We start from the raw sequence: 24,265 nt of genomic DNA, 5'->3' as shown, positions 1-24,265 counted from the left end.
TTGAAGATCCTAAACATATCATACTCTCCATGACTATCAAGGAAATTTGAGAAAAAGAACGTAGAGGAGTTCCCTTCCCCAGATTTATTCACCGATGTAGCTGCCTTGAGGTCTGCCTCTCTTCTCCAGTGTTCTTCCCTCTTCCCCCTCCACCATCCCTCCTTTGTTCTCACCTTCATCGCCTTTATTGGAAGTTTGATGTACGTGATGGTTTGTATGAGACCTGACATTGGCCATACAGTGAAAGTTGTTAGAAGGTTTATGTCAAATCCATGTAAAACTTATTAGGAAGCAGTTAAATGGATTTTGAGGCATCTACCTAGCTCACCATAGAATTGTTTGTACTTTAGTAAAGGAGAATTAAAAGTACAAGGTTATGTAAATGTAAACTTTGAAGGTGAAGTTGATCACCGAAGAAGTACCACTGTTACTTGGACATCTCAAATACAAAATATTTTTTATTTATCTACTACAAAGGTTGAGTATGTAGCAGTAACATGAGATAGAAACAAATTTATATGACTTCGAAGTTTTTTAACAAAATTGGGATTAATACATAAAAGTGTTTTGCATAGTGATAGTCAGAATGTGATACATCTAAGAAAGGATTCAACATTTCATTCTATAACACGGCCCATTGATCTTCATTATCACTTCATCGAGTCTTTGCTTAAGGTTGGGGTACTAACAATGAGAAAATTTCTAGGGAGTGAGTTTACTAAATATGTTGGCAAAGGTAGTAATCATTGACAAATTGAAATTGCACTAGTACAAAAATGCTTAATGACTTACTAGAATAACATACAAGAGAATGTTGTTGCACTTGATTGAGGCGTGAAAACAATTTGTAATTAATCTTCGAGTGAAAGATTGTTGGACTTGGTCTTGCAAAAGAAATTTTTAGGAAAGATAAAAGCCAATAAATTTTAGGAATACTTAAATATCGGAAACAAAATGTGAGGATTATATACCTTGCATTGTGTATAAATACCATCATGCAGAATTTATTACTACTCATTCCAATAAAAAGAGAAAGGATTTATTTAAATTATGTGTTAGAAACACATTTTTAAGATTTTCTTCCAATAAAAGGTGTGCATCAACTCACAAACATAGAGATAATTGATTGAGCTCTGTTATTAATTTTATATGTGTGATTATTTCACATTTATTATCATAGGAAATGTGACTTATTTTCTCAGAAGTATCGCTACTTTTTCTTCAAAGGAGGATGATTGAGATAGCTAACATATATCTACCACAACCATGATATAACTGAAATATGAAAAGCTCAAAATTGAATCTAAAACCATCTATACTTTTTACTCTAAGGGGAGAGACAAATAGCACTTTACTTTGTAACATTTATATTAATTATACAAAATTCAGTAAATTCTAAAATCAATACATGCATGATTTCTCCTTTCTGAACTTGCCATCCGTACATGCCAAATATGTGCAGACTATTTTAGGGTCAAATGCAACATCAGAGATCATTTGATCATAAGAGCCAACTTTAGTTTCATTGAAAAATCCTTTGCTTCTCATATATTGGTAAAAGCTTCTCAGTCAGAATATCGGACTCTAATCTATCTGCTTTTGCCACCTGCAGAAACACCAGAATTAGTTCATGAATTGGTTCTCAAAAATTATAGAGTACAATATTAAATATTATGTTTTCTTATAACTTAATTTAGTGCATTTTTAATCATTAACCAATGACATAGGACGTTAATTAGCATTAGCATTGTCCTTTTGCTAATGTCCTTTTTCTGTCTTACTTTCATGCCCCCTTTTTTTTCTTGATAAGTATGAAAGAAAGGGTATAATTAAAAAGCTAATAGTTAATATTATCTTTGAACTTCTGAAGTAATCATAAATTGGAATGTTATATATGAAAGATACCTGAAAATGCAAGTTGTAGAAGAACCTTCCTCCAAAGGTTTGTGAGGAAGAAGCATCTAGCAGAAAAAGGCCATCATTTTCTAAACACTGCAAGATCTCGGATAGTGGAGCCTTGTGGGTCTCTTGAGAGGAAATGTGAACTACAGCTTCACAATCGTTAAGCCTAGTTGTAGAGACAACAAAAGAAGAGTTGTGATGGGAAATTTTCCTATGAGATTCTTTCTTCACTGCATCTCCTTGCAATTGCCGAGAAATTCTGCATAGAAGCTCCTCTTTTCTCTTTGTTAGTGCTTGCACTTGCTGTTGTAGTTCAGGAATGTATTTCAACACTCTAGAAACTGTTGAAGGAATGCTCATTTTTTTCTGCAACCATACATGAACATGGAATTATGAGATCTCTATTTATCACAATTTACATTACAATTTAGGGGAAGTTTCATTTGCTTTTGTTAAGATTTATTGATTTTGTGATTTTAGCCGTATTATTAGCTTACTTAGATAATAATACCGATGAAATTCCTGTCTTTTTCACATATCTGTTTCTCATGCTTTTACCTTTTGTTAATATACTTAAAAACATAAAATAATATTAATCAATTGAACATTTTTATATTATCACTATAATCATACTAATTAAAATAAAATCAAAAAGATAAATAAGACAATACCACCTAAATGAAGAATAGACTCGTTCAATCTTGCACTTAAATAAAGAACTAATTAAATGTAAACCAAGTAATTTAGGTCTAGCACGTCATTGTTAGAAGTAGTTTTTTATTAGAAATTATTACATCATTCATTCGGTCAATTTTCACAGAATTTGATAGGAATCACATAGGTTCATACTGCGGAATATTTTCTCCATTTTATCCCCTTTGCTTCTTATTTGATGAAAATTTCAAAATTAACCAATAAAACAGGCTGCTTTTAACAGGCCTGATATAAATTAACCCCTAATTATCTTCTATCTTCACAAATCAATCAAAAAAATTATCTGCAAAGTTAATTTGACTATGATCCAAGAATAAGCCTAGATGCATAGAAAATAGAAGATGTTTACCACAAAATAAAGAGAAGCTAAGAACACATCCCAGTTGAAGAATAAATCTAATAAACCATCATGGAAGCTATTGATAACAGTAATACTAATTTCATGAAATTGGTTCCTAAAGGGATCAGTATGTCTGCTAATGTGAAGAAGAAAGTACAGATAGATAGAAATCGGAACTGAAATTTGGTTTTCATATTCCATAAGAAGAAATTAAAATGTTATTGTGTATTAGCAAAGTGAAACAGTAGCAGTGAGAGAGAAGGGAGGTAAAGTACCGTTTGATCTGCAAGTGGAAGAAGAGAGCGAAGTGAAGAAACCAAGTTGTTGACCTTCTTGCGGCGATCACGTTCACTAGCATTGTGGCTAAGTTTCTTGACCATGGCAGGATCAGGGGATGGTGCAGTGGACCTTTGTAATTCAACCTCAATCTGCGGCTGCGATGGATAAAATTGATAGGGAAAGGAGTACTCCGATGACACATCATCTTGGTAGAAGCGGTTTTGGGTAATATTATAGCCTAATGGCTCCTCCTCTAAGAGCCACCCCTTGGCTGAGAAGACAGGAGGAGAGAACAATGCGACCATGTTGGGAGCAGTTAACAAGTTTCTCTGACAACTAAATCATGATCTCGACCTCTCAGTATATATATATAATGCAGCAGTCATTATCCCTTTACGTAAAGATAATTGAATAAACAATAAGAGGCTGCAAAAACTGAGTAAAATATTATTGTTTTCTCCTGGTCACTTTGGATTAGTTAAATATAAGTTGATTGATGAAGGATGAGGTAAGATGTTAAAAAATTGAAGCAATGGGATGAATAATTTTGTGAGATGATAGTTTATAGGAGCACATGCAAACGCGTGTTTGGAATGTGGGATGTATGCGTTGTGTATGTAGCAGAGAGGAAGAGAGGGTGGGAGAGCGTGGTTGAAAACCCAACCCACCAGGCATTTCTTTACTTCTTTAATTCTCTATGTGTGTTTCTTCCTTTTTCTTTCCATCGTCAAGTGGTGTATTCTCTGTGATGCTCTCAACATATAGGTTTTACAAAACTTAATTTATTACTAAATGGGATTAAATGTTAATTACCAATTATTTTCCATGGATACAGGACCTGTACAGGATACACTGATGGTTAGGGCATTTTCAAAAATTTGGAGTAGAGTGTGTTACGATAATATTTTTTTAATTATAAATAATTTAATTAAATTTTATAAATTGTAAGAAACATAATTTACAATGCAACACGGAATCAGAATTACTTAAACATGTCTCAAAATAAATAAAAAATAATATGTAAATTTTAGCAAAAAAAAAATATCCCAATACCTAAACATAATTATGATACCACACTTTAACATATTTAATCTCATAATTTTCTCTTTCTATCATCTTTGAGAAAAAGTCAAACCTAATTCATAAAAAATAAGACAAACAAAATTCAAAAACAATAATCTCTTTAATGCTCTATTTTCTTTAATGCTCTATTTGGTTGGGTGTTTTTAGTGTTGTGGTGGATTTGGAGTGTTACGGTGAATTTGGAGGTCGAGAAAGAGTTTGCATTCTTCATGTTGGTTGTATGGATTTGTGCTGATTTGGTGAGAAAAAAAGAAAGAGGGGAAGGATGGATGACACCCTAAGAAGAAAAAAAGGAAAGTTTGGCCAATTTTGTACAATAACAAAGTTTTTTCTGTTTTATTTCATTCACATGATTATGCATTTGGTTTTTTTTACCTTCAATGCAAGTGTCTCCAGAGGAATTACACTTTCTTATAATTTATCTTTGTCAGTCCATAATCGATTATGACTGCATGCATAATCAATTATGAGTCATACCATAATCAGTTATGATTCCATTCACTTTTTTTCCAAAACTATTGCATGTACACATTAACTAATTGCATGTTCTCATGTTGTTTTTTTTATCAGTAATAAACAATAAATTAAATATTGACTACTTTAGGGGTGATTCAACCCTTATGTAGATCCTGACAACCCTCACAACACCAACTATAGAACTACCCGACAAAATTACATCATTTAACCAACTTCATACAAACCAATGGATTAAGACACCAGTTAGAGTAGGAAAAAAAATCAAAATGTGATTTAGAAGTAACTCAAGACCAAAACTTTAATTGAATCATAGCAAACATTTCTAAACAATCAACCACCCCCCCCCCTTTGAAAATGGCATTATTCTTGTGCTTCCAAATCTTGCTAACTACTGCAATCTAAATTGCTCCCCAAACATCATTAATAGAATCAGAGGCGTTACACAACCTAAACTGAAAAAAAATTAACAGTAAATCATTGTGACTCACTAACATTACATCAAGCCAAGCCAAGCAAAGATTCCATACAGTCCAAGCAATTCTGCATTAAAAAAAAATGACGACAAGTTTCTTCCTCTACCCCACAAAGACTACACAAAAGCCTTTCAACCGCAATCTCGCACCTTTCTAAATTTGCCCTAGTTGCAATCTTATTTTCCAGCACCCTCCAAGCAGAGACAAGTGCAAAATGTACGACTTTATTCCTCCAAAACTTTTTGTACACAAAGACATTCTCCCCTTCGCGTGCCCTCCTTAAATAATTGTAAGCATAATTCACCCTATAAACAGGGAATTCCCTATCTTTCCAAACCCAATTGTCCTTCTCTTCCATGTTAAAACTCAACCCTTGAAGATCTTGGAAAAAAATACTCACCAAAGGCGTTTCCCATTCAAATAGACTCCTCCTCAAAAGTTAGTTGCCAGTCCTAAGAACCATTAATCCATTTCCCAAGCTCAACCACCTTAGCATCTTTGCAAGAACACACGGAGAACAACCCCAGATAAACACGCTTTAGAGCCCCATTACCCACCCAACAATCTTCCCAAAATAAAACACTATCTCCATTGTCAATCTTCCACTTGAAAGCATCTTCGAAATTCCTTCCCCATCCTTCTAACCCCCAAACCACCATCAAATATTTCCACCATATAAAGGTCCTACCAATGTTCACACCCTCTCGCAGGCTTCTCCATCCACCATATTTAGAATCAAGTATCTCCTTCCACAGACTGCCCTTATTTGACCCCAACCCCTAAATCCATTTACCTAATAAAGTTGTGTTAAAGACCTGCAAGTCTAGAATTCCTAGACCGTCAGCCTCACGAGGCTCACAAACCTTACTATAGGAAGCCCAAGCAATATTTCTCCCGTCAGCACCCCAATCCCATAAGAAATTCCTTTGAATACTCACTAAATCATTAGCCACCACAGAGGGCATTTTGAATAGAGACAGATAGAAAAGCGAGATAGATGTAAGTACATACTTGATCAGAAAAATTCTCCCTGCCAAAGACAAAAACCTACCTTTCTATCTGCACAGTCTAGCCTTCATTTTTTCAATCACTCCTCCCCAAAACGCACCTCTCTTATGGCACCCTCCTACAAACATTCCCAAATAAACAAAAGGGGTACTCATCACATCGCAATTAAGGATGGCCGCAAAATGTTGGAACGTTATTTGGTCAATCCCCAACCCGTCAATTCTTCTTTTCAGAAAATTAACCTTAAGTTCATAATAGAGTTCAAAACAGTTCAAAGCCGCTTTGATATTAAAAACACTTTTAGTGTTAGCTTCACAAAAGAATAAGGTATCATCAGCATACTGTAACATGTTAACCTTCATTTTTTTCCTTCCAATCTCCAAGTTATCAATCAAGTTTTTCTCGACTGTCATCCTTGACACTCCAGCCAAGCCCTCGACTACAATAAGAAACAAAAAAAAGGGCTAAAAGATCAACTTGGCGAAGCCCCTTCTTAGGAAAAGAACTCCTTAGTCGGACTGTTGTTCACAAGCACTGACACATTAAGCAACTTTTAATCCAATGGATCCATTTGTCACAAAAACCAACTCTTTTTAACATATACAAAATGAACTCCAAACTGACAAAATCATATGCCTTCTCATAATCGACTTTAAAGAAAATGCAACTTCTCTTCTTTCTCTTTACTTCATCCAACACTTCATTAGCTACTACTACACTATCCAGCAAACCCCTCTCATGTAGGTCAACACTAATAAGACTTGAGACTTCAAAGTTATCAAAGATGTAATCCAAATTAATAATGTTTTTCATAAAGTTATCAAAGATACAATACACAAAATACAACTATATACCTATTAATACTTCAAAGTTTGATTATATATCTATTAATACTTCTAATTAATTTTTTTCCACTATCTTGGTTATAATTAATTGAAAATTTGTATTCCAATTATATGTACAATTTTATTAAATTTCTTTTTCATTATGGTTGTTTCTTATGACATCTTGCATGATTTCTTGGGTGGTTGTAACCTATAAGACATGGTGTCATAAACATATCTCTCTTTTTGGTGTTTAGAGGTCAACATGCATGTCTTTAGGATCCATAATCGATTATGCATAAGAGCACAATTGCTTTTTGTTGCCCTAATCAATTATGGTTGAATGACTAATTGATTATAGGTTGAAGCTTAATTGATTTTGAATAGCAAGTCTAATTGATTACTATACGAAGCATAATCGATTGTGCTCTCAATGATAATCGATTATAACTCACTTTTTCACCTATAAATGATCCAACAAATGTATTTTTCTATACATACGTATTTTGTTTGGTTTGTCCCCTTAAAAATTTGCTTAAAAATGTATGTGAAAATTGACATATTGGTCAAAAAAATATTTTTTTCTAAGCATGCAAAGGGTAATATTGCTTAATATATGGGTATCAATAACAAGTAATTAAGAGACAATTATATAGATTATTATTTTGATACATAGGTAGATGGTGAAGTTGAATTTGAAATGAAAATGTTTTTTTTTAGTTAATTAAGATACATATAAAATAGGATGAATTTTATTTTTAAGGTTTTTTAAAACTTGACGTGGTTGTACAATATTTATGTTTAATAGGTTTATGTATAATAAAAGTACATTTTTTCCTTTACTTACAAATTTCAACCACAAATACATAAATTAATATATAAATCTTTATATATAAACATTAATCTTTATTTTCATTAAAATACTTCAAGTTTAAGACAAGGCATTTTGATAATTGAATTAATAAAACAATTCAAAAATTTATATAATTTAATCACATCAATCATATCATCTACAAACTTTCTACTTTAAATTTACTCTCCCTACATCCAAATAACCTAAATTTTCACTCACTTTCCTCTCCCTTTTCACTCTCACTCTCATCCAAACAAAGTCTAAGTGTATTAGTTTGATTTAATTCCTTCAAGCACGACTAAACTTTTTTTTTTTAAGTATGGATTTTAACCATCCATACAACTTCTTTTAGCCACAAATTCATCAGTCATTTTTAATGGAATTAATGTTGAAAATAAAGTTTTTCAACAACTATTAATCATCATGATATTAAATTTTCAACAAAAGTTTAACATCCAAACAATTAGAGTTGAAAACAAGGATTTTACAAACAATTATAAATGGTCATTATATTAAACTTTGAACTACTAGAAAGTGTCATTATATTAAACTTTTGATGAACATTTCATTTGTAATTCTTGTTATCTTTATGGAGTATGTGACAACATTTTAAATTGCAACCATTTTTATATATGCAAACCAAAAAAAAATAATCAAATTCATTCACAACTAAAAATTATTTTAAATTGGATTAAATATGTTTTTCATCCCTGTACTATAACGCAAAATTTGTTTTTTTTTCATAGTCCAAACTTTAGAGTTTCTGGATACTTGTAATAAGAAAACTATTGAAATGAGTTCTTACCAGTGTTTTTTTATATTTAAGATTCCGAATAAGAAGTTTTTTTATAACAAAAAGAAATTTCTTTTATAGATTATTGAATTTGAAGATTATGCTTTTGTACTAAAATAGAAAGTTTTTAAATAATGTTACCACTAGATATCTAATATGAAATTTCTTAATATTAAATATTCTAATTTCAAACTATATGATTCAAAATGATTATTATATATTCCAATCACATTTGAAATAATTCCAGAAGTAGATTAAACATTCAAGATGTGTAGAAGATCTCAAAGTAGAAGTTTTAATATAGAGCATCTAATGGAAAAATGAAGAAGTTATAGTATTTCGAGTATTACACATTTAAGCTTCAACATTTACATTTATAAATATCGTATAAAGGACTTGAAGTTGAAGAAGACAATAAAAACGATCAAAAAATCATTTTCTGCACATAAAAGTCCTCATACTACTTATTGTACCTCTCCAAGTTTGTGTAACTTGGAGAGGTTGGTGTAATCGCTTTGTAATCCTTTGTGATTAATGAAACCTCTTAAGTAATTTGTTTAAGGGAGAACTAGACATAGCCCAAGAGTTAAGGTGAACCAATTTAAATTTGTGCTTTGCTTTTATCTTATCTTAGCTTTTTAGATGTTTCATTTTGTGTGGTGTTTCTATTTGTGATTTGAGTTATAGACTCCATCCACGCCCCCGCCAACTTTTTGGAGTCAGTTGTTCCTACGTATTTTGTATTTTTTATTATTTAACATTCGTGGAGTTTGCTTCCTTCAAATCCTTCTTGACTTGATAGATTCTGCAATCTCCAAGGAGACCTACATCATACCCTCCTTTCACCCTCTCCCACTCAATCGGGCTTAGTATAGGAAAGAAAAGGTCGTCAAAGAGATACACAAGAACCTACTATCGGGTAAGATGGGTAATGACACATCAACTCATGGTGGATATAAGTACAGGGTAATATGAGTAATATGTTAAGGATTGTTGGTATTATACTTTGGGTTGGTTTAAATACACCTATAAGCTAAAGTTTTCTTTGACATATGTTCAAGGTGTGTTAAGAGACAAATCTTATATAAGAGTTGGAATATTCCTAAAATAGTCTAGTTATTTAATTTATTCATTGTTAATAAAAAAAAATCTAGTATTGTGATAAAAAAAAATGTCAACAAAAAAGTTCAAGAACAAAGAAAGAAATAAAAGTGAGTGAGACTAACTACAAAATAGAATAAAGAAGAACAAAGTTATAAAGAATAAATTGTATCACATGTATGTTAGTAAGTGTTATTACATATATATGTTAGTAAGCGTTATTGCATATATGTTTGATGCTTGTTTCAATGTCTCTCATTCTCTTGCAAAAATGTATATATACTGCTTTTATAAATTGGTACAAAATAATTAGAAGTTATTTATATATAAGTACAAACAAAATCCTAGAACAAACTAAAATATATTATATTTCTTTTAGGATTAAACCTATTTCTTTTCATAGAATTAATAAAAGGGATATGTGTTCTAATTCCTTTCACAAATCACAGTTTCGAAAAGTGTTTCAAAACAATTTATTAAAGCCTAAGAATTTGAAACACCATACATGATCACGATTCTTTGACTTCAAGTTCCATCTATCTTCTAAGAAATCAAGTTGACCAACATCATCTCCATTACTTAAATTTGTAATATTTCTCGAACGTTCTTACATACATATAAAAAGCAACAAGTACGAATACATACCGAATACAAATACAACATGGTTTTAGGAGTATCCATTATGCAAATGTTACCAATAACCGTCATATGTGGTAGTGTGAAAGAATAAGGTATCTTTTGAATAGAATCTATGATAAACTTTTCCCGTGGTTGATGATATAAGTGTATAGTTATTGTTTTCTTGTCGTTGCAGATAAGCCACCAAAATACATTGATTGTTCGTACTTCACCCAAATGAACACTTGAGAGAAAAAAAAATGAAACAATTTATAGGCTTCAGTTAGTATCACAATTCAAAAAGACATGTCCCAGGTTATGTCTACTTAGAGTGTTGTATCTTGACGAATTAAAAAAATAACCTCAATTGGTAATACCAAATAATATATATGAATTAATACAACCAATTATAAAGCATATTAAAATTTCCGCAATAAAATCAATATTTTTATAATTCATATAAACTTAGTAAATAATGCTGTAATGTTAAAATCATTTTTAATTTGTTCATAATGTCTCATTTGTGTTGAAGAGTTGTGTCAACGTCAAAAAATCCTCCAATTTTGATGAACATCGCTTAAAACTTGACAAAAGTCAATCCTATATCCAATGTATCATAATAAAAGTTTTTAAGAAAAACACTACCATTTTCAAAACTTAGATTCAATTAAGTATATATTTAGATGTCATATTAAAATATATCATGGCCTTAAATTATGAAAAAAAAAGTAGGTGGTAGATTATTATGATCTAACTAATTTTTACATGACACGTAATCTAATGTTATTATCATATTTTCATATTTTGTTTGCCGATAAAAAAAACATATTTTCATAAATTAAAAATTTAAATATGTCTAACATAGAAATTAGTCAGAATTACGATGGGACCTGGTATAGTTTTATTTTTAAGTTATCGTCTATAAAATATAATTGTAAAGGAAAATGCAATAATTTGAAAAATATGATGATGTCAAACCCACTCTTAATTATAGACTGGAATATATATTGAAATTAATTTATCAAGATTTATGAAACTAAACAGGTCAGGTTTCTTATTTAATAAAGAGTAATGTTGTATGCTGTTACGAAAGAGAGAGAGAGACAGAGAGAGATACAAGTAGGAAAGACTATTTTTATATTTATTAAAAACTAAATTAAAAAGAGAGAGAAATTGGTAAAAAGTCTTATAAATAATCATTCATTTACCCTTTTGAAAGGAAGTAATTTGGTTAAATAAATTTGAGATTTTATAATGTAATAATTTTTAGTAATATATATAGAGAAATATAGTAAGAGAAATATAGAATGAATGGTGGTGATTGGTGTTATATGCAATGGAATGACACGTGAACGCAGATTATGGTGGTTTTAGTTGCACGTGGTGATGCATGGTATACACAAGCCTTTGGCTTCCTTGCCTACGGTTTGCACGGGTTTATTAATTAAGGGTGGAAAATTAAAAATGAAATATGATGATGCAAGACACAGTAGAGTCTACTATACCACATAATGTTCCCATAAATAATAAAACTACTAACTTTCTAGAATTATAGTTAAAAATAAAGCACTTCTGTAGTTAGTAACAATCTACATCGTTTACCTAAGATCACTACTATTAAAATACAGGGTATTCTACGTCCCATTCTTCTTTTCCTTTTCTATTGGTGGTATTACATACTCTTTTCTTTTATATTGTTAAATATGTTTAGTTCCGAAAATGGTTTTCATCTTCTTCTGTTCAGATTTTAATCATTTAAATATTTGCAGTATGAAAATAATTAAAATAAATTATTTATGAAATAATTGTTAGTTTTATTAAAAAAAAATTAAAAAAATTCATTATTGTTTTGATATTAGACTGATGTTCACTGTTAATATGTTGATGAAATAAAATTTTAAATTGAACTAATTCTACTTATAAAAATTATTATTAGTTTTATTCAAAGATGATTAGCTTTTTTTTTTAAATTTGTTGTTTTTATTTTAAAATGAAATGTAATCTCCAATTGAACCAATTCTACATATAAAATGACTCATTCAATTATTTCTATATTATTCTAGAATACTGAATGATCTAAAATTTAAACTAAAAATAAAAAATCATATTAATATTACAGTTCATTATCCAAAAACATATTTAATCCTTATATCTTTAAATTTATACTAAAAGGTTTTTTTTATTGGAACTTTATCTTCTATAACGTAGACATTAAGACTTATATATACATATGAATATTAAATGAAAGAAGCATTTTCTATAACATTATTATATATTTATAAAAAATTTAGCCTTTAAAATAAAAACTTAAATAACTTCAAAATGTATTTAGTTATTCGGTAATTAATGATATTGTTTATCTTTTAGTTTGATACTCGTATAATTATAAGTATATATTGTTATTAGTTGTTTTTGAAATATATCTGAATTGTAATATTTTTTAACTATATTGGAAACGTAAAACAATAAGAACATATTAGGAGGTATTTTTGGGGAAATAGCAAACAATGGGTGAGTATATCAGAGACCTTTTACCACCCCAACTACCACTTGTTATCTCATTGTATTTCAGGCTTTATGTTGAAGACCCAAATGGTCTGAATACCCATCAACATGTATTTTCTAATGCGTTTTGCTTTCTGCACCGCCATAATTACTAATTGAACTCATACTAAGAGAAATAAATATAAATATCCTCTATCACGTACTATGCCATTATCACTGCCACCATCACTGCGGCTTCTGCAATGATTTATATTTAGAAATTCTATTCTACAAACTTAGTTCTAGAATGCATTTTATGTGTTCTAAAAAACTCATTCTAAAAGGTATAATATATTTTAGAAAATTTATTCTAAAAAAACTTATTTCAAAATATATTTAATGTTTTCTGAAAAATTTGTTCCGAAAAATCCAATTTTAAAAATCATATTCTAAAAATTCCAGAAAAATCCAGTTTTGAAAATCATATTCTAAAAATTCCAAAAATCTTATTCCTGAATATTTCCAAAAGGCGTGTTCTAAATATTGTCAAAACAAATAATCTAGAAATCACGTTCACAAAGGCCAAAATGATCATTTCAAAAGGTATAGAGGCACAACTAAAAATTGTGAAGGTTCAGGAAGAAAAAGCCTTTCTAAGAGGCAACATTGGCTTTGCATTCTACCTTAAGGCCTTCACGTTCTTCAATAGACTGTTTCTTCCTACACCTCTATATGTTCTTCTGTCACCCCATACAAAACGTGAAAATATCTTTTTATCCTTCTTGTGCCACCCCTATAAAGTAATTTTTGAATTATGTAATCCAGACACACATTTGAAAAAAGACTTCTGGATTACATAATCCATAAACTAAAAAAGACTTTCAAATTATGTAATCTGAAAACTATAAAAAAAAGACTTCTTGATTATGTAATCCAAAAACTAATTACAAATTTGACAAAAGACTTTCGAATTACATAATCCAAAATATTACAAAGAGATATTTTTGGAAATACGAAATTTATGGAGGTGGGAGAAGAAAATATGGAAGTGCATGAAGAAACAGTCTCTTCAAACTCCATATCCTGAAGAAGAAAACCATTTTTTGACCCACCACCCTAGTGGACCTGACCAGTTTCCTTTTCAAGTCCATTTTATTTTAGGCTTCTTCTTCCTGCACCCCTACATTTTTTTTCCTACACCCCCATAATTTTCTAAATCCCGAAACTGGTCTTAATCTTTTATTTGAAAAAGGGCACCGTGGTTACCAGAAATAGGGATCTGAGAGTGTGCTACGGATTCATCAATCCGGAACTGAATAATTTTTTTTTTCCAGATAGGGGGTGTTCCAGAAGCATTTTTTGCATAAATTATTGATTTCCAGATTGCTGAATCCGGAAGCCTATTTCTGTTACGGATTGGTGGATCCAGAATGCTTTTTTTTAATTATGGATTTCTGAATCCAGAATGCATATTTCTGTTACTGATTGGTGGATCCATAATGCTTTTTTTGAATGATGGATTTTTTAATGTGAAATGCATATTTTGAATTATGGATTGGTGGATCCGAAATTTTACCAGAAGTGTCAATCTGAAATTTTACGGATTCCATAATCCATAATGTAAAAAGATAAATATAGTTCAAGTGCATTTTAAGGTTTTTAAAAAATAATATGAACAATTTAGTCTTTGCATAGGGAGCAGGAAGAAAAATGTACATGTGGAGGAAGAAACTGCCTTTATTTTAACACATGGACATGGAGTTGTTTATGTTAGTCAATCTTTAGCATTCTTCCGAGCTTTTAATCTTTTTAATCTCACCACCCTTTCATAAAAACTTCTGGTTTTAGTGCTCTCCTTGTCAGTTGAATAAAATGAAAACTAACGGTTTGGGATAAAAACAAAGTTTCAAACTACGCTTCCTCTTTTTTTTTTTCTCTATAATTTTAAGCTTGTAGGAAAAAAACACAGATCAGTTAAAAGAAATAAGCTCATACCTAAACCTAAACCTTCCATAAAAGATTTATAGGTTCACATATCTTTCATACATATATATACAAAAACACACATTGAAAAAAATAGTACAACATGTACATTTGTGGCCTTAAAGCTAAAAGCCTAAAGGACTCTCTACTTGCACAACATCGAACTTATTGTAAAAAGCTATCATCTTTCAGACCTGAACCCCAATCCTCTGTGCTACCTGCATCAACAATATTTTCAAGTCATTTCAAAATAAAATAAATAAATAAAATGAGCCAACAATAATAATTGTAGTAGGTTAAAAATATCAGAAGATGCATTCATAAAATCTTATCAATGTTAGATCAAGTGTATTTTGACAAACTTCTCTCGAACACTTTTAGATAAATTTGTCCAAACCCAAACATACCGTAAGTTACAAAAACCTGTCAGTGTTGATTATTTCCTTTTTATATTCCTTGTTTTATTTTACAAGTTATATTTAGAAGAGTACCAACAAGGCAGTTGCTAGGGAACTCGGAGAATCTCTACTCGGAATTTGGGATCTAAGGGGAAGGAGCAAACTGCATATAGAGGATCAAATCCTGATACTAAAAGATAGAAAAGAAAAGGTAACAAAATAAACGTTGTTCTCTGTCTCTTTTATTCAAAGATTTTCTCTTATATAAAGACCTTGTATACACTGAAAATATCTTCGTAGTGTGGGAAGTGGTGTTTTCCCAATTCAAAAAGTATATAACTTGATAGGATGAATTTAGATATAAATATATAATAAAAGATAAATTTGTAATTAAATGATATGAAAAATATTAAAATAATAATATTAGTAACCAGATTGTATAAAAAATATTGGTTGTCAATGTATATTATCTTATTTCCTTATTCCTTAGGACAGAGATGTTACAGCTGTAGCTTACATTAGTCAAACCTATAAAATAGGTTCCTTGTAACATTTGGGTTTGATGATGGATCGAATGGGCCGGGGTTGATGGATGCTATTATCAAACCCCCACCCAAAAGGAAGCCCCAGAACACTGATATTATATACCAAAGGAGATGCCTTGATAAGGATGATATATAATGCTACCCCCCAGTTATAATCACCTTATATACTCTACGGTGAAATTTCTGTACAGTTTTATAAAGAGATGAAGGTTTTAATTACCTCCTTAAAAGTGTGAACATCGCTTCCCCAAAGCCAACCATCACAGCCAGCATCCCTGGCACCCCATATATCATTTCTGCGATCATCCCCAACATGAACAGCATCCTCGGGTTTTACATCCAATAGTTCACATGCTTTAAGAAATATAGTTGGATTTGGTTTCTCGGCCGCAACCTAATTGAAAGGCACAAACACGTTTAAATGAGAGAAGTTTATAAGCCAATTATCATGTACAAAAGGAAAATTACATAATTATGCAACCTCCTGATTAATACATTGCTTATGTGCCCAGTATACCAATACATGGATGCTCAAATGTACGAGATATCATACAAGAACTTGACCATCTAAAATATTTTCAAAGACTCGAGGTCTGAAAGGATAATGGCTAATTCCTGAAAGTTGGTACAGGCAACAATAATACATGCCATAAAAAATATGGTTTGCGCTAAAGTATTTATAATTATCAGTAAATTTTAGCCATCAAATTTAAAGGTAAAGGTAATGTCATACTGGCGTAAGTTCATTGTTTCAAATGTTAGCTTGTAATGTAAGGCTTAACGGTGAAGAAGCTTTGCAGCATGATTCTCAAGCCTAGAATCATGTAGAGTTGCTTTCTACTCCGATGTGACTTTCAGAATCGGATTGGATAAGCTTATGGCTAGAAAAGACCCGCTACCATAATCTTAAGGTGAGAAAAGACACGCTACCATTGGTCAGAAAGAAAAAAACAATCAGCTTACCTCAGCTGACACTGCTACCGCATCAAACCAAGTGTCACAATTTAATGCCCGCAGAAGAGGTCTTAACCTAGTGTCAAAATTTGATACAACAGCTAATTTCACACCTGATTTCCTAAGAGCTCTAAATACTTCTTCTGCTTCAGGATCATTGAGGTGCCATGCCTGTATGGATGATAGACAGAAAAAAAAAAATCAAAAACTATCCGATTTATTTTTAAGAAAAATGCATAATACATTTTAGAAAATGACTATTATAAGTGGTCTTACCTTGTCTGTCATATAATAGTTATAAAGTTCTTCAAAGTATTGAGGATCTGAACAGCCGGTGGAATAACTAACTATGTATTGCCAGAAGGGTTTACCATCATTAACATATCTGCAATATAAAAGAAAAACAAGGAATCTAAATTACACTAAATATGAAAAGAAGTAAAGTGTCTCTTTAGTTGTGTAAGAGATTACTTTTTCTTTATTTAGTCACACGACCAACATAAAACTTGTGGATATACCTAGCACCGATAAGGTTTTGGATGTTGATTGAGAAAGGGAGGAGAAGCATTTCATTCCAAATTTTATTTCCACAAAATAGAGTATCTTGACCTAAAGGCTAACTAACGGCATACTATTCAAGCATTTTAAGAGACAAATAACAAAGAATGTGTATATGGAAACAGTAACTTTAAAGTTAAAAGGCAATAAGCATGGACATTTAAAGCTGCAAACAAAACAAACCACATGATGCTTGTCTAGCTAAATCATAAATCTGCCCCCAGAAATTGGAGTTTGATAATATGGCTCATATGTATTGTGCTAAACAAATTCTTACACCATAGTTCTTTCACGAAGTAGGCAACTAAGACAGATCATTTACTACAAGCTATATATATTTATTGTCACGAACAAATAAGCTATCATGCTATCTCAAAAGCAATGAAAACTCCCTTGGCAACATTTATATGCAAATGACCGATGCTTGGCTCTAAGACTTTCAAACTAATCAGACATGAGCAACTCTAGTATATTACAAGTCCAATCATTTAAAAACTCAATCAACATATTAATATTAAAAGATAACAAAGCCGTCGGTGAAGTTATTTTAATGTAATATTGTCTTAAGTTTTTTATTAGTAGCGTGTGCAATAGTACAATTACTCATTAAACAAGTCACGGAGCAGTCAGCAAATGAATCACTTGAACATACAAAGGACCCCATTAAGAAAATTTAGTCCACCAGGCAAAATCAAAAATTCGTTAACAACTCTTCTTTTTGTTTTTCATTTTTAAGGTAGATATACAAAAAGATCCAACCTAGGAAATTTTCAATCCCGTGAAAGCAATTCATGATAATTAATAAACACCAACTCAAAAAGCAGCCTCCAATATCAATATCAAGATTTTTAAAAACGATCCAGCACCACCATTTCGGTCACAATGTCAAAAAAAATTGCTCTCTGCAATCACATCACAAGCACAGTTGCAGTCACACTAGTCTGAAATTTCTCGCAAAATCAATAAATGCGAAACTTTTAAAACTTAAAAAACAAAATTCTTTTTCAGCCAAAGTCATAACCATATTTTTAACTATTTTCACATGAAAGATTAAAAAGTAAAAAAAAAAAAGTAAGAAGCTAACCTGAGACGAGATTTACCCCAAGGCTGCCCATACGCTCTTCTGTATCTTGACAGTATTTCATTCTCCGAGTACTCCACACCATACTTTTCACCGATCGTCCTATATATCTACAAAAACCACACAAACAACGCCGTTGAAACGACGGAATTCGTTCCACGTTGAATAAAAACTCCGTTTCAGTTTCAGTTTCACGTGGCACGCAAATCGAAACACGTGACGTACCTGAGCCATAGGTTGCGAGGGGAGGACGAGCGTGCCAACGGCGTCGACGAGGAGCGCCTTGTGCGTGATCTGTCCGTATAGGGAGCGCCGGTAATCGGCGTAGTCCTTCACCTCCGTGCTCTCCACTTCCGCCACCGCTGCGGAGGCGGAAGAGTAGGAGAAGCGACACCAGCGGCGGAGCGCGGTTCGCGAATTGGAACCGAGAATCCTGGCAGCGATTAGAGCCATGTTTGTTTGGTATCGCTCGCTTCACATTGGAAACCGAGACGCGCGTTTGTTTGTTCGTTCTTTTTATCAGTGGTGTGGTGATGCAGAAAAGGGAAAAATATATAAATACTAAAAGTACTAAAATTAAACTTTTGTTCTGTGCTTAGCGAAATGAGAGCAACATAAAACCTTTTATCTTATTAATACTAATAATAAATAAATAAATTACTTACTACAGTAGTAACATTTTCTGACACTTTTTGAATCGCTAACCACTCCTTCTATTTTTAAGACACTTATCCTTTTTAATACACTAAAAAATTTCAAACACCAATAACTTTTACATTTATTTTTTAAAATTATATAATGATTTCAAAGCTATTCCTACTTCATAATAAAGTCTTTAATTCATATATTTATCATTGATTTTATTAAATTATGAAATTTTATGCAAGATTATTTCCTAATTGTAACCTTTTTATGATTTTAATTCTTCTGGTGGCCTAAGCCAATTTTATCAACCGAGTAACTTTAAATTTTTAGAATTTTATTGAGATTCGCAGTTAATATAGATAAATAGTTGATAATCTTGTGTACATTACCTGAAAGTCTTGTGGCTTCATTAGATTTTCTGTTGTATTAGTTAGAACACTTTGGTGAAAAATATTTATTACATGCATTATTAGTGTCGGATGACATTGACGTGGTCATTGAAGTTTAAAAAAAATGCTTGTTAGAATAATGTTCCTTAAAAATATAATTTTTTATTTTATAAAAAAGTACACATCAACAAATAGTATGAAAGTGACTAGCACATCATGGAAACAATCAAAATACAAAATGACAAACAAATCAAAAGCACAAAATCATAAACAAATCAAAACCATAAAATTACAAAATCATAATCAAATTAAAATGGGAAAACCACGTCTTATTTATCTCTACTATCCTCATGCACCTTTATTTACTTTCAATCGATTTACACAGTATAAGACACCATTAATTGAATCACGTGGTAAAAAAGAAAAGTTAATTCATTTTTATATATTTTTAAAAAATGGTATTAGTTTACTTATTTTATTTTACCCTTAATAATATCCATTAAAAATATTGAGTTTGATAATAATTGAGGTATCAAACCACCACAAATTTATGGTATGTTTTTATTTAAATTTATCTAAATAACATATTAAATTTATGATTTGATTAAAACTAATATTATTTTTAATCTCAATAAGTTTAAATAAATTTAAATATAATGAGAAGAAAAGCAATGAATATGGTAAAATTATCTAATAATTATTGGCAGGAAGCAGTGGCAGGACGGAACGAAAAACCAGAAATTAGAGAAACATATATGAGAGAGCACGCATAAGTCCCGCATCATTATCAAATCCTCCTCACCACAATTCTGTGTTGCGCAACCGCGACCTCAAAAATATCATCGAAGGACGTGCGGGTGGGACCCACTTCCCATGCCACACTCTCTCCCCTCCTCAAATTTTCAAGACCCTTTCAACATTTTGTCATCAAATTCTACCCCCAAGAGACACGCTACAACGTCAGGGTCTCTATCTAAGACAATTTTTCTTAGGTTTATATTCACTCCAACCTCTCTCTGACAGCTATAAACTTGTTCAAGGTTGTTTTGGTTCGGTTACTCACTTACTTTCTTAATTTCACCATTATTCTTAGGCAATGAAATGATTGGTTGTGGAGTGAGAACAACGCTTCGTGTGGACAACAATGCCAGATTTTCACTTATTTATGGAACATTCTGCTATAGGATCTTGCCTTTCATTAATTTATATATCACCCAGAACACAAAAACCTTTTCTTTTTTACTATGCTTGAAACATAATTAGGGTAAAGAATTTGTATCTCCTTCTTTTAGGTTTTTAATGGTTGAAGTGGTTTTATTAAAACTATAATTTTCACATTTTTTGGTAATTATTTTTACTACAAGGTTACATTGGATATTTTAATAAAATTTACTTATGTCAATATTTTAGATTTTTTATGAAGTCGTAAAAGTGCAACCATCTCCTAAAGCATTGTAGTGGCAGTAGTATTTGCAGTGTAAAAGGGGTTCAAACAAGTGGAGATTGATAGATATTTCATTCAATTAAAGAAAAGTATGAAGTTGAAATAATCTCTTCTCGTTTTTATGGTAAGAATGAAGAAGTTACATTAATATTTAATGAACTCTTATTCAAGATGTGAATATTTGATATCCATCTTCAAGGATGTAAAAGGGGCATGTGTTTAAAATCCAATGGATAAAGAAATAACTAAAAATTAATAAAATAATTGAAACATGATTGAAATCAATTTTTAAAACTTTTTCATATACTTTTTTTTAAAATCAAATGATTATGTTTATATTTCAAAATGAAAAATCAATAACAGATATTTTTTTTCATTATAATATTATATATTTATAGTTAAATAAACTAAAAAATTCATCAACATGTTTATTGAAAGTTGTCTTTTAGTTATTGTAATATATTTATACTTGTTAAATAAAGTAATAAATTTATATTATAATTTTTATTTATAAAGTTATGTAATTTATTTATAAAAAATAGAACAAGTTTAAATTATAAATATAATAATATAAAAATAATTCAAATCATGTTCTTCTATTTTAAAAAAATATTATAAAATATTATTAATTTCTTAAAAGTTTTGTATTCTAAATTCTAAAGTTCATAAGTGTTTTCTGGGTTTGAAAATGCATTATGAACTGTGGAACAATTTTGTATTCTAAATTCTAGAATTTAGAAGGTATAATTTGAAAGTAAAAAAAAAAAAAAAACAAATCCTACACTTTCTCTTAAGGATAATTTTGAAATTGAAAACATTTATGAACGTGCAACAAGAAATTATGTAGGTGGAGGTGAAGGAAGAAATTGCCTAGTCTATTTAACTTGAGCCCAACATTTTCAAAGGATTGGATTAAGGCATTCTTTTCTCTGCACAATGTCAATTACAACATGCACCCAATTCATTATCAAAAATGACAAAAATATCCTTCATAAATGACGAAAATAACCTTACACAAAAAGAGTGTAACCTTTTATCCAGACATATTTTGGATCTTAATATCCGGAACACATTTTTAAATTCTGGAAAATTTTTATCCGAAATAAATTTTTAATTTTGTGTTTCAAATTTTCTTTTCATAATGTATTTTTTTTATTTTTGAATTTTATTTATTATTTTATATTTTTAAATCCGGAACAAAGGTAGTTTTAGGATTTTGTAAAAATGATAGGGTGAATGTCAAAATTGATATGGTGCAAGATGGATTAGTCAGTTAACTAAACCAAACCCAATTTAATATGAACCAAAAAGTATAGAACTTTATAACTTTATAAATTTGTAAATTAGGATGTTTATTTCTTTTAATACTTTGAATTTTCGTTGATATATATATTAAAGATAATTTCTATTAATTAAAATAGATAAATAATCAATATCATTGCTCAAAGTAGAGGTTATGACAGTTTAATCTCTAAAAGTAGAAATTGTTTAAAAAAATCTTTAGAGGTGAAAATATGTTTTATTTTGTTCTTATCCTTAAATTTGACTAGTTAAAGTTAATACCTGTGCCTACATGCACATTATTGGTCTACTTGACAATGATGTTGTACACATCTCACACTTCAATCAAATAACCTAAAGTGAAAGTTGATTTCTTTTTTAAGTTTTTCAAGACTTTTTTTTTTATATAAAGTTTTCGTGTTAGGCATCACTATGCAACTTGACATCTCAGCTAAGCTGACACCTCAAGTAACAACAATCATCTGCCATCACATGAAAAAAAAATATTATTAAAAAAAGAAAAAAGAAAGAAAATACAAAAATATGGGGGGACTAGATCAAAACCCATATGTTAACACAAACGATACATAGGTAGATTATACCTATTCATAAAGAATTCTAAGAACAGACTAGCTGGGAGTCTATTATACCAATGAAAAGATTCTCTACGAATAAATCCTAAATTAGCCAACTTATAAGCACACGCATTCCCTTCACGAAAAATATGAGTTACCCTAAACCTGATTGTCCCACAAAAATTAAGACAAGTATTCCATCGATTCTGAAGCATCCACGGAACATTAGTCCTAGCAGTAAACGCAGCACAAACCAAGGCAGAATCACATTCAAGCCAGACATTAGTAAGTCCCATTTTTTGAGCTTCCTCCATAGCATGTATAACTCCATAAAACTCAGCAACCAAAGCAGTTTGAACTTCAAGAAACGCTGAAAAAGCACCAATAAATTCTCCCATACTCCCACGAAAAATACCTCCACAAGTAGCAAGACCAGGATACCCCCTAGCAGCCCCATCAGTATTAATTTTGACCCAGCCTGGTGAAGGAAATTCCCATCTAATAGGAAGAGGACGAAGAACTTTACCACTACGAGTCTTAATACCGAAAAACTTAATCACGTTGAAGTCCAACATATCATTTTTCATTGAAGCTTTAGACGAATTTCCCACTAGACAAGTTAAATCTTTAATTATCGAAATAGCCTTAGAAACCCCAATCTTATCCTACAGCTTGTTATTGAACTTAATTACTTACTTTCATTTTAATCCATAAATTACTTTCGAATTTTCAGCTAATTATTACTATATAAATTACTAGTAAAGATATCACCATTTTTTCACACCTCTCTTTCTTATTTATCGTATTGATTTTCCTTTCACACATGTGGTTCATTTTGACTTTTGTTTCCATCATTTATAAATCAAACTTACCATTTAAAATTTAAATATTCACATAATTAAATGTAAACTTTAAGATATGTATGTTGTAAGAGCTTAAAAATTGACTTTAAAAGTTTTTATGTAATGTTAGTTACATACAATGAGTTAATATCTCAATTTAAACATAAGATTTAGTTTAAATATTTATAAAAAAAATTATTAGTAATGTCTTGATTTCAACTCATTCTAAGAACTTCAATTTTATCCACCAAGTCCTTAAACCACATATTTTATTCAACTAGACTTAAAATTTGAAATTTTTATAATAGATCTCAAATGTTATGGATATAACTAAATATTTTGCATAGTATATATTTGATTAATTATTAAATTAATTTATAAGTAATTACATGACAAGAGTTAATATTAGCTAAATCCAAAATGCCAATAATACAATTGTCTAATGTTTGAAACCAAATCTTCTATTCAAATCAAACAAAGGTTTGTTCATTACTCTCTAGACAAACAAAGTTTTTCAATCACTTACTTCACGTTAGTGTATTCAATCTCTTTGGCATTTTAATTTCTTATGAGATATATTAATGGATACCCTCCTTCCACTTCTCAATCAAGCACATTCAA

At 30.6% G+C, this 24,265-nt stretch overlaps 2 protein-coding genes across 2 annotated transcripts; both read right to left on the bottom strand.

Annotated features, from left to right (window-relative positions):
* Positions 1–1,297: 1,297 nt before the first annotated feature.
* On the bottom strand, positions 1,298–3,574 carry LOC137813990 (transcription factor ORG2). The gene is made up of 3 exons (XM_068616504.1): positions 3,232–3,574; positions 1,906–2,268; positions 1,298–1,606 (listed from the first exon to the last, which is right to left on the bottom strand). The coding sequence occupies exons 1-3, from the start codon at positions 3,538–3,540 to the stop codon at positions 1,523–1,525; spliced, it is 756 nt and encodes a 251-aa protein (XP_068472605.1). The 5' UTR covers positions 3,541–3,574; the 3' UTR covers positions 1,298–1,522.
* An 11,349-nt stretch (positions 3,575–14,923) lies between these two features.
* Positions 14,924–19,079, bottom strand: LOC137813989 (Haloacid dehalogenase-like hydrolase (HAD) superfamily protein). Its single transcript, XM_068616503.1, has 6 exons — positions 18,694–19,079; positions 18,472–18,578; positions 17,106–17,214; positions 16,839–17,000; positions 16,096–16,269; positions 14,924–15,150 (listed from the first exon to the last, which is right to left on the bottom strand). Exons 1-6 carry the CDS (start codon positions 18,919–18,921, stop codon positions 15,121–15,123), a joined length of 810 nt encoding a protein of 269 aa, XP_068472604.1. The 5' UTR covers positions 18,922–19,079; the 3' UTR covers positions 14,924–15,120.
* Between the last annotated feature and the right edge of the window lie 5,186 nt (positions 19,080–24,265).

This window comes from Phaseolus vulgaris, chromosome 1, assembly GCF_051622355.1.
Source record: "Phaseolus vulgaris cultivar YP4 chromosome 1, ASM5162235v1, whole genome shotgun sequence".
In the NCBI taxonomy this organism is placed as follows: domain Eukaryota; kingdom Viridiplantae; phylum Streptophyta; class Magnoliopsida; order Fabales; family Fabaceae; genus Phaseolus; species Phaseolus vulgaris.
Note: the sequence above shows the minus strand (reverse complement) of the source record. Positions and strands in the feature narration are given on the sequence as shown.